The sequence below is a fragment of the Cygnus olor genome, chromosome 25 (genome assembly GCF_009769625.2).
Source record: "Cygnus olor isolate bCygOlo1 chromosome 25, bCygOlo1.pri.v2, whole genome shotgun sequence".
Lineage (NCBI taxonomy): Eukaryota > Metazoa > Chordata > Aves > Anseriformes > Anatidae > Cygnus > Cygnus olor.
The window spans coordinates 1,895,187-1,906,758 of NC_049193.1; the positions used below are offsets into that span (position 1 = coordinate 1,895,187).

General features: G+C 62.8%; 1 protein-coding gene across 1 annotated transcript; it reads left to right on the forward strand.

Moving 5' to 3' along the window:
* The first annotated feature begins 9,666 nt into the window (after positions 1-9,666).
* On the forward strand, positions 9,667-11,207 carry EIF1 (eukaryotic translation initiation factor 1). The gene is made up of 4 exons (XM_040536944.1): positions 9,667-9,971; positions 10,211-10,374; positions 10,525-10,626; positions 10,988-11,207. The coding sequence occupies exons 1-4, from the start codon at positions 9,941-9,943 to the stop codon at positions 11,030-11,032; spliced, it is 342 nt and encodes a 113-aa protein (XP_040392878.1). The 5' UTR covers positions 9,667-9,940; the 3' UTR covers positions 11,033-11,207.
* Positions 11,208-11,572: the final 365 nt, after the last annotated feature.

Consider the following 11,572-nt stretch of genomic DNA (forward strand, 5'->3'; position numbering starts at 1 on the left):
ACTGCCAGCCCCATGCAATGGCCTCTCTGAGCCCCGTGGGGCCCTGCTCCCCATGAGCAGAGGCATTTTGGCACCTGGTGGCTCACAGCTGCCCGAAATATGTCCGTGACCCAGTGGCAATGCACCGAGGATGGTGCCTGTGGAGTTGGCCAAGGGGGGGGACGCTTTGGGGGGATGCCTGAAGGATGGACGCCCCTGCACAACCAGACCCGTGCTGCAGAGCCAGGAGGAGCCTTTCCTCTGGGTCTGGTGAGACCCTCCGGGATCAGGGCACTGCGTGCCCAAGCATGGAAGAGGCTCAGTCCCCAGGGCGAGGAGGGGGAGGGTGGTTTGTGGGTGTTCGGCCAGCCCCGTGGGACATGAGGGCTGCAGGAGACGGGGCCCTGTGCCTTCAGGAGCCCAGTGGGGTCCCCCCCAAGCACCCGGGCTCCAAGTGCCCCCATCCATGCCGTGCGCCCTCGCGGTCCCCGTGAGTCACCGCAGCGCGTTCCTGGGGCAGGAGGGGACAGGCGCCGCAGGGACAGGTCGGCTGCGTCAGCCCCGCTCGCTCCCACGCCTGGGGCTGGGGCGGCCCGGCTCCAAGCTGTAACTTGCCTGGCGGTAATTACAGGGGACTTCAGAGGATTTGCATTCCTCCCGGGCCACGCCTGGGAAACAACTTTCACCATCAGGCAGTTCCTGAGAAATAGCTTTCCACCTGCATGGCCCAGCCGTGGCCGTACCCAGGGAACTCTGCGGGCCCAGGGGACGTGGGGGCTCTGTTGGCCCCGTCTTGGGTTTGTCCTGGGCGCTGCAGGCAGCCCCCCTGCCCTCTCCCGCTGTCCCGGGAGCTCCTGCAGGCGCTGGGGAAGGCTCGTGCCTGCCCTTTCCCTCCGCAGGGTGCAGAGCAGCTCAGCGCCCCGCCACAGCCGGGCTCTGAACGTCCTTCCCCAGGGGCTCCAAGCCTGTGGGTCTTGGTGACACACAGCAGGGGCATTGCACCAGTGTCCCCAAGAGATCAGAGCCTCGTGCATGGCTAGGGCTGGGCCAGGTGGGACCTTTGGCGCTTGCCCTGCTTTGGCAGGGGATGGCTTCCTGGTGACTGCTCTGGATCCAGGCCTGAAGAAGGGGACAGGGTGACCTGTGGGGGCCGGGGGGCTGTGGGGCCGTTTCTGCTCAGGGCAACCTCTGTCTGCCAGTAACCAGCAGGGAGTCGGCATACCCCGAATCACAGGCAGGGCTGGACGCGCTGAGCCCCTTCAGATACACGTCGTCCCTCCTGGGAGCTAAACCAGCAAGAAAGGACCCGAGTCCTTCCTGTCCCCTGCGCCTTGCCCTGTCCCCCATGACCCCAGGGACCCGGTGTCATTGCACAGCCCTTGCTGGAGCTGCCAGCTCCCCAACCTTCAGCCCCCGCTGTGTTTCCCACCTGGTGCCAGAGACCCAGCGTTGAGGCCCCCATGGGATCGCTGGGCCGTTGGCACTGCTGTCCTGGCCGGTGCGTGCCACAGCACCCTGCGCTGAGCACCAGCAGAAGCTGCTGCAGGAATGTGAGCTTCCCCAGGAACTCTGAGTGTCCAGAGCCGGTCCCAGGCTCATCTGCAAGACTTTGGGACGTGGCTCACCCCAGCCAGGCCAGTGCAGAGCTGGCGTGGCCAGCCCCGCAGCAAGCCTTGCATCTGCAGGTGGGACCAGGGCTCGGGGCTGCAGCGGGGCCAGGCACAGCCCGAGAGGAGCCGCAGCCCCGGCACGGAGCGAGGCACACGTGCCCACACCGCGGCCATGCTACAGCCATGCACAGCACGTGGGTCCCACGCCACGGGGCTGCTCCACGCTCAATGCGCACTCCCACACCTCCATCCCCTCCCCACATCCCTCCCTGTGAGCGCAGGGACCCCAAACGGGGCTTGGGGCATGGTCGGGGGCTCTGCAGGCGGGGGAAGCGGGGGCTGTTTGGGCCTCGAGCAGCTCCCGGGAGCTGCTGGGAACGCACGGAGCCAGCGCGAGCGCCCAGCCCACGGTGTTTTGCAATCGGGAGCGAGCGGGTGGCTTCCTTTTTAGGCAGCGAAGCGGCACGCGGCACACCTGGCTGGCAGCGCCAGCGAGGGCGGCGGCGGTGACACGGGCGATGGGAACGCGCCGGCGGCCCCCGCCTCGCTAATCACAGCCTGGCGCTGGGCGTGGGGGCAAGCCGCGGCAGGGCGGCGGCAGGGCGGCCACGTCAGCTGGAACAAGCGCGGGGCTGACGCAGCGGGAGCGCACCCCACTGCAGCCTCGGGGGGGCCGCGGGGGTCTGCTGGGCAGCCCCGTGCCCCTGGGTTGTTTCCTTCCTGCAAGGCCGAACGGGCTCAGCGGAGAGCCCCCAGGTTGGGGAGGCTGCGGGTGGATTTTTGTTCCTGCTCCTGGTTAGGTCGTGGGCCGGGATATGAAAAGGAGAACATGAAACTGAAATGGAGCCGTGTTTGGAGCACGAGGGCGATGGGGGAGCGTGGAGCCGGGCAGTGCCTGCACCCGGCTGTGTCACCGGCTGGAGGGGGCAGCCGACCTCAGACCCATGGGTTTCACCCAAACCCTGCTCCCAGCTCGGGGTGCCGCAGCTTCCAGCCGGAGTGAGCACGGGACTGAGCCCACGGCTCGAGAGCAGCAGCAAACTGCAGCAGAGAGGCTTGCAGAAAGGCAACAGCCTGGCTGTCCGGGGCAGCCCCGTGCCACCAGGGCGAGCACGGTGGCTGTCGGGAAGGCTGTGCACATGGCAGCTGAGCAGTGGCCATGCTCCAGGGCTGCAGAAATCACCCACTGCAGAGAGGCAGGGGGAAAAAAGCAGCCCAGAGTGCTGCCTGCAAGTGCCTCAGAGGAGAGGAGCTGGGGGATTCAGGATCCCCCGGGGAGGGCACATCCCCGGCTGATATCACTGGGGCGCTGCCACTGTGCGAGGGAGATGGGCACTTTGCTCACCACCATCTCCTAGCCAAAGGAAGGGGCTGTGGCCAAGCTCTGGCCAACCTTTGCACAGCCTGCAAAGGTTTCCCTGTCCCCCTGCCAGGCTGGCACAGGCTGGCTTGCTGAGATAAGGGGCCTGAGCACCGTGAGATGGGCAAAGCGCGCTGCTGCTGCACCCCGACGTGCCTGAAGACCCCCGGAGCAGCACAAGGGACAGATGACTGTAGGACCTGGCAGCACAGGGACCTCTCTGTCCCAATTCAGGGCACCAGGAGCTCCCATCCCAGGGTGCTGGGACCCCAGAGCGTGACCGCTGCCAGCTCCCATCCCGGCTGGGCAGGGCGGGTGCCGGAGCCAAGTGTTTTGTAAGAGGCAAATCCCTGCAGCGCCGGGCGCCGTGCCGGGACAGGGCTGCGCTCTGCCAGCCGTGCGGGAAGGCGCTGGCCAGCAGCCAGTGTTTGGCCCTCGGGGAGTTGCTGTGTGTAGGCAGGGATGAGCGTGCCTGGCCACGGGGCCGGGAGGGGCCGCAGGGGCTGGGGTGCGCTGGTTTGCGCTCACACCCCTCGTGGGTTTTGCCTGGTAAGTGAAAAACAAAGTGGGGCAAGGCAGATGCTGACCAAGGTGTTTGGCCTGCCCTGCCCCTTCTCTCTGCTCAAGTCAGCAGAGTGGGGATTGCTGGGCTCTACCCTGTGCCTGTCGTTTCTGCTGACGATGCCCCCAAAAGCCCTCGTCCCTTTACCCCTGGCCCAGCAGGAGATGGCTGCAGCCCGGCGCCCTCTCCCATCACACAGGGCAGGGTGCCTGGGATGCCTGCGAGCCGGGCTGGTCGCACAGCGGGGCTGGTTCCTGCCTTGGCAGGAGCAGGAGCAGGAGCAGGAGCAGGAGCAGGAGCAGGAGCAGGAGCAGGAGGGAGAGCCCCAGGCTGGGCCAAGCTGAGGCTGGCAGTGCAAAGCAGGAGGGAAGGGGCTGCTCCTCCCGTGGGGAGATTGGAGACCCCCAGGCTCACGGCAGGGCTCAACCCCCCTGCCCCTGCCTTGGTCCCCCTTGTGCGAGGCAACATCAGCAGCACGGGGCTGTGTGTGGGGGCACACGGAGCGCGGTGTCGCTGCCTTTCCCGGAGCATTTGGGCTACCCCGTGACTGGGCACCCAGCAAGGGCCTGGCATGGGCTGTTCTGTGGCCACAGACCTCCCCGGTGCTGGAGCTGGTGGTGAGCATCCAAGGGGCCAGAAAAGCCCAGCTCGGCAGGGCGCTGCCAGGCCCACCAGACCCCCTGCAAAGGCCCTGCCCGGGTCTCTCCGTGGCCCAAAATCTCTCCCTGATGTGGAGCAGGGCACAACGCACACGTCCCAGCCGTGCTGCAGGGGTAGAAGCAGCAGGAGATGTGTCACATCCCCGGCTGCACCCCCTGGCTGTCCCGGGATGCCCCCCTGCCGCACCGACCAGCCCTGCTGCACCCCTGCGAGGTGCTGAGCCCCAGCACCTTTGCCCCTTCCCACGGCACCCGGAGCGGCTCGGAACTGACGGCGTGAGCCAGGTGTGAAAAACTGCAGCACAGCAGGGCACGCCTGGCAAGAACAGGTCTGCTGGCGTGTGGGAACAGAGCCGGGGCCGAGGCGTGGAGGTGCTGAGCGGGGCTGAGCCACCCGGCATGGCCGATGCCAGGGCTCTGAGTCAGCCCAGCTGACTGAGGCTGCGTGAAAACCCACCGCAGCTCCCCCCTGTCCCAGCTCCTCCAGCTGCCCTCAACGCCTCGTCCAAGCCCCTCTGGAGCAGAAATCCCTCTGGCCTTGCTCTGTGTCACCGAGCGAGGTGGGGGCAGCCTGGGGGGGGGACGGAGGTGGCTCTGGGGATGGCACGGTCCATGCCCAGGTCACCGTGTCCCAGAGCAGTGGTCCAGCTGCGCACCAGACACCCGCAGGGCAGGCAAGGGGTCTGCGGGGTGCTGGTGGTGGGAGCTGCTCCCTCCCTCATTCTCCCCTCTGTCTCCCACTCCCCATTCCCCTGCCGTGGGTTCGGGCTCTGCCATTGCTCCCGGCTGATGCTGGGTCCCCAGTGAGGGCTGGGGCTGTGCAGTGACCCCGACACAGAGGCGCGCATTTGCTTAATGCCTTCCCTGCAATATGAGCACTGAGTGCACGGGGGCCTGAAACTCAGCTGGGGGCAATCCCCCAGTGCAGGGCAGGTCCCGGCACCGTACGAGTCACCCAGGATGCGGCCAGGGCTGTAGGGGGATGGTTTGGCTCCCCTTCTCCGCAGCAAACCCACGGCACCCCCCAGCCCCAAACACAAGCGAGCGGCCAGACCCACAGCACAGGCACAAACCCCGGGGACGGAGCTGCAGCCCCCAATTGTGGGGGCTCCCCGATGCCCACCCCACGGCCACGGTGAGGTTTTCCCCACTGGAGGAAGCTGCCTGGCCCCACTGTGACTGTGCAGACAGGGAGAGGCTGAGCAGGGCTTGTGCCTGCTCGCAGCACCCAGCGGCTCCCCGGCGCTGAGCCCCGTGCTCAGAGCTCTCCTGGCACCTCGCGGAGAGCAGAGGTTTCGCAGCCGGGTGCCGAGGAAGAGGAAGGCTGAGCGGGGAGGGAGGAAGGCCCCTGCTAGGAGAAGGAGAGCTGGGCACTGCGGGAGCCCTGGGGGTTGCAGCTCAGCACCGAGCCCCGACCCCAGCCCCGCAAAGCCCAGGCTGCGTGCGCCCCGCTAGAAAGCAGCAATAGGCACAGAGCTGGAGCCAAATTCCTAATGGAGGGTCCCCGGGTGAGGCAGGAGCCAGGGGTGGCACCGGGACACGCTGCAGTGTCCAGGAGGATGAATAGGAAACTGCCTTTGAAATGTGCCTGTTACAGCCCCTCCGTCCCTGCAGCATCCCACAGGCGGGTGGGTGGCACAGAGAGCATCCCCCGGCCTTCATCGTGGGTGGGCAGAGGTCGGTTCCCTTGCTCGTTAAGTGTTGCTTTTTTTTTTTTTTTTTCCAGGGTTTGCAAACGTTGGGACGTGAATTTCCAGGAATTCCTGTGAGCAGAAAGGGAAGGTGGCCTCTGAGCAAACAGCGCGGGATTCCCTGCGCTGCCGCTGGCCCCGTGACAGCCGGGCTCACCCCGGCCGTGCCTCAGCGCTTTCCAGGAGCAGGTTAATTAATCATCAGGGCTAATGACTGTCGGTGCTGATTAATGGGATCAAACGGCGTGCGTCAAAAATCCAGCTCGTCTTGAACCGGGGTCCGTGCAGTCACACGGAGGCTGCAGGAAGGATGCGAGAGGAGAGAAGCCAGTTTGTAGGAGCTGCAGTCAGGCAAAATGCCGGGAGGATTCCCTCCCATCCCTGGAGCACGGTGTCGTGGCCTTGCCAAAGGTCGGTCGCCCACCCAAAATCACCCAGGACCCCGCACAGAGGATGCACACACCGTGCAGGGTGCCCACGGGGGCCTTTCCCCCTGCAGCTCCTCGCCAGCTGCAGCACAGGCGCTGGGCAGCCCCTGCCCTCTCCGTCTGCGTGTTTCCTCGCCGCAGGGCCCGTCTGTGCCCCGTCCGTGCCCCTCGCTGCCAAGGGGATGGGCGGTTTCCAGAATCCAGCCCCAGCCCCGAGCACCACTGCAGCGCCGTGCCTCCCATGGGACCAGGAAAGCAGGACACAAACCGCTCCGGGGCCTCTCCGCTCCGCCTGGTGACCCCAAAACACATCTGGAAGCTCACCAGACACTGCCACGGCCCCACGCACAGAGATTTTTTTCCTGTGCACAGAGCTAGTGTTCAGCCTGGAGGTGGTTTTATTTTATTTTATTTTATTTTATTTTATTTTATTTTATTTTATTTTGTTTTGTTTTGTTTTATTTTGTTTTATTTTGTTTTATTTTATTTTATTTTATTTTATTTTAATTTTTTCCAGGCACTGGGCACGAAAGCTCCTGCAGCAGCTCAGCCTTACCTGGTGGCAGAGCTGCTCCTGCACAGGAGAGCAGCATTGCCACCTCGTGGGGAGCCCAGGACAGGCAGCTCCCTCCTGCACGCCTGCCCTGAAGGATGGAAAACTGATGTTAAACATGTTAAAAACATTTCTTTGGCAGTGTCCAGCCCCACACCAGCGCTGGGCCCAGCTCTGGTGCCCACACACTCACCTCTTCGGTGTTTTACCAAAGGTTCTGGGGGTCTGGTGGCGAAGATGCAAACCCTGATGTATAGTATGGATGCCAAATCTGCAGTGACACTGATAAATAATCTCTCTGGTGCATCCTGGGCGTCTTGCCCCAGCCATGAGGCCAGTCTGCCCATCAGCAGGCAGAAGACAAGAAGTGGCTGTGACTCTTTTGGGGTGTCTGACTCCAAATATGATTAATGGTCCCCTTGCAGCCTTTGAAACGCACCCAGCAGATGCACTTGGAGCAAGATGCACTGGAAATGCCCAATTTCCCCTCTGGTGCCTGGGCAGCCCAGCATGAGGCTGCTGGAGATGGTTTCTGCTCTGGGAGAGGAGGAAAATCTGATCAGAAAGGGGGAAGTGAGAGCCACACGCTGCTCGCTCGTGGCGGTCGTGGAGCCAATTCACGGCAATGAAAATTTCAGCCAGTGCTCCAGCTGATCCATCACACGGGGACACAGAAAGGCAACGGATGCTTTAGGAACACCAGAGAGACACCAAAATACAGCAACGCAAACAAGTCCCTCCACCTAGTGCATGATAAGTGCTTTATCTTAAGGCCCCCAAGAATGATGCAACATCCAAGCTGCGCAGTGGCTGCCAGGACCCACAGATGGCAGCACTCCCGGATGCCAATAACCTGTCAAAAAAGACACGATATTGCAGAGATGGCTCCAAATGCAGGGCAGGAACACCTACGCAGCGGGAGCTGAGGCCATGGGAGATGTAAAAGGAGCTGATCAGCTCTGGGATAAACAGTCCCTGGCACGACCCACGCCGACAGAGCCGTGTCCCCATGGGAGCGATATTCTGGCCATTTATGCAGCTCCGACCAGCTCCCAGAAGAGACTTTACGCTCCGTCTGGATCTATATGGCTCCTGACCCCATTATTAATTGTGTAGGAGATTTGCTGTCCTTCATATCTGGGGTTTCAGTGTATTTTTAGCACATGTAACGCAGCTTTGGGCTGCCTGTGCCATCCATCTGCCAGCAGCCCCATGCACAGGCGGTGCTGGGAGACGCTCACTGGTGCTTGAGGGGTTTTTAGGCACACGGCAGGACCCAAGAAGGCTGGAAATGATCTCAGGAGCTCATACTGAACACTGACATGCAGGCTCTGGGCCCCCGAATTAGGATTTGGAGCCAGGATTGAATGTGTCCGGTTTTGAAGGGCATTTGGTCACCTCCCCATCCGTGGGGTTTCGAGGAAAGGACCTGAGGCCACTCTTGGGCTCATTCCCCTGCTGAGATGGCTCCGGAAAATGCTTTTGTCTCAGCACATCACCAAAGCTTGCCCCCTTCCATGACGTGATCGGGGTGATGGGGGTGTCCTGACCGAGCCAGGATGTCGCGATCCCTCATCTGTGCAATATGGCCAGGACCGGGGAGGTGACAAGGTGCGGCCAGGCACCCGGGCAGGACACGCAGCAAAAAGGGGCCGAGTTCACCCCACAAGGGGACGTCAGCTTGTCCAAGCCTGAGGTGACAGGCAGTAAGCACGAGGAGCCCCGTTTCACCCGTTTAATGAGAAAAAAGCTCCCTGACCTCAGGGGCCCACATGAGGTGACAGGGAAGGAGGATGTGGCAGTGTCACCCCCTGGGACAGCAGCTGGTGGGATTAATTGGGCTGCCAGCGATATACGGACATGGCCATGGGCCCCCCCGTGCCCACCACAGAGATCACCACCGCCATGTGGCTGTCACTGAGGGGAAAAGGAGCAACACAGGGAGGGGACATGGGGCAGGCCGTGGCTCACACCTACAGGCCCTGCCCTACACATGGTGGCCCTGTCCCACAAGAGGACACAGGGCTGTGCGGGCCCTGTCCCCTGGGGGGCTGCTTAAGGGAGACAAAGGGCTGGGGCTGGGTGCTGTCCCCAGGCCCCCCCTCACTGTCCCCAACCCCCCCCATCTTCAAATCCCCTCCTGTTGTCCCCAGCACCCCCTGTTCCCAGGGCCCCTCCCTGTCCCCAAGCCTCTACCGCTGTCCCCAGGCTCCCTGTATCCCCAGATCCCCCCACAGTGTCCCCAGGTCCCCCCTGTCCCCAAGTCCCCTCCCTGTCCCCAGCCCCCCCTCATCGTCCCCAAGCCTCCTCCCTGTCCCCAGCCCCCTCCCCCGTTGTCCCCAGGGTCCCCCCCACTGTCCCCAGGCCCCCTTTTCATCCCTAGCCCCCCCAGCTGTCCCCAGGTCTCCCCTCCTGTCCCCAGCCCCCCTCTTTGTCCCCAAGCCCTCCCCACTATCCCCATCTCCTTCTCCCTGTCCCCAAGCCCCCTCCCCGTCCCCAGCCCCCCCTCACTGCCTCTAGCCCCCCCCCTTTGTCCCCAAGCCCCTCCACTGTCCCCATCCCCCTCCCTGTCCCCCAGCCCCCCCCCACTGTCCCCAAGCCCCTTCCGTGTCCCCATCACCCCCTTCCTGTCCCCAGACCCCCCCTCATTGTCTCTAGGCCCCCCCCTCCTCGTCCCCACGCCCCCCCCCCCCCCCGCCATGGCGCTGCCCACGCCCCCTCGAGGCGCAGCCGCACCGCGCATGCGCCGCCCTGCCTCCCTCCCCACACCCCCCCCTCCCCACCAGCGCCCTCCGCCGCGCATGCGCTCCTCTCCCTTCGCCCCAGCCAGGGCGCGGCCGCGCTCGCCCGCGCGCAGCGACCGCCCCCCCCCCACTCCGGCGGGACAGCCAATCGCCGCCTTCGCTCGCCGTGCGCGCTGACGTCACGGGAGGCGGTATATAAGCCGGCGGCGGCAGTCCCGCCCCCCTGACAGCGTCTGCAGCCGCCGCCGCGAGAGCATCCTCCGCGCCCACCGCCGCCGCCTCAGCCACCGCCGCGCCGCCGCCTCAGCCGCCGCCCGCCGCCGCCGCCTCGCCGAGGGAAGGGAAGCGTATCGTATGTCCGCTATCCAGAACCTCCAACCCTTCGGTGAGCGCCCTTTGTGCGGCGGGCGGCAGGGCCGGGCCTGCGGCCCCTCCCCGGGCGGGCCCCGCCCCGTGGCGCAGTTGCTATTCCCGGGGCCGGTTGCGTCAGCCGAGGAAGGGGTGGGAGGGAAAGGGGGGGGGAGGGAAGGAAGGGGGCGGGGCTCTGCGCTGACAGGCGGGCGGGGCGGCCAATGGGCAGCGCGGAGGGGCGGGGCGGCCGGCTCTGACGGGCGCTCTCCGCAGACCCCTTTGCTGATGCAAGTAAGGGTGATGACCTGCTTCCTGCCGGCACTGAGGACTACATCCATATAAGGATCCAGCAGCGGAACGGCAGGAAGACCCTCACCACTGTCCAGGGCATCGCGGATGATTACGATAAAAAGAAACTGGTGAAGGCCTTCAAGAAGGTGGGTGCAGCCCCGGGGCGTCGCGTGGCGGAGGGAGCCAGGCGGCAGCTGCCGGGGGTGGTGGTGGGGAGCTGCGGGGGCAGGTTTTGCCTTTTTTCCTACTAAACAATCCTTTTTCATTTCTTCTTCCCCCCCCCCCCCCCCCCCCAGAAATTTGCCTGCAATGGTACTGTGATCGAACACCCTGAATATGGAGAAGTGATTCAGTTGCAAGGTGACCAGCGCAAGAACATATGCCAGTTCCTCGTAGAGGTAGGGTTTGTTTTGTTCTGGTGCACGTGCCAGCTAATTTTTATATCCAACGTGACTTTTTATTTTAATAATAATGCAGGTTTTCGTTTTCTCGGCTTTAAGATACTGTGCTGATGGAGGCAGATTCTCATTTTCATGTCTTTAAAACGTATGGTGGATGAAGGTCTTTCTATTTTTACTGAAATTCTTAAGTAACACGTCGTCCAGCAAGGTTTTGCAGTTGCAGGCTAATTTTTATCCCATACTTCAGGGGGGAGCAGGAATTTGATGGTTCTACAGCATCCGCAGTGTAAACAACATGTGGATTTCCATGGAGTCTTGTCTGGTTTGAAGTGCTTTAAAGTGCATTTTTTTCTTGCAGATTGGACTGGCTAAAGACGACCAGCTGAAAGTCCATGGGTTTTAAGTGCCTGTGGGTCACTGAAGCTTTATGCAAGAAGATTTCCTTACAATGAAATTCCCATCTGTCCCTTGTCATAAGTTTAAAACCAGCCGGTTTGTGTAATGTAACAATCTTGGGTCCACTGTTCAGTCTGGACTAGTGTAATTCAGTGATGTAATAAACTGACACGAGCCCATGCTATCTCGTCTTGCTGTCCCTCATTTAACAGAGGTAAATCGGGCGTTTGGCACTGCCCGGCCTGAAGCTAAAAGTAACCAGATGTTCCAAGTTAAGCCAAGGGACTCGGCCTGTCAGTCCAGGGACCGTCCGGATCTCTCCTCAGTCCAGCGGCTCTTCCGTTTCCATGGACGGTAATTCTGGTGGTGCCTCCTGCAGTCCCACACGGAGCGAGGCATTGAGCGCGAGCTGTGGCATGGCCTGGGGAGACAGGACCTTCACTCTAGGCAGTGTTTGCTCCTGGTGGTAGAGGGATTTGGGGAAAATTTGACTTTTGAACAAGAAGAGTGACTGAAGAGTGACTTCAAGGCTGGATGCCTGCAATTC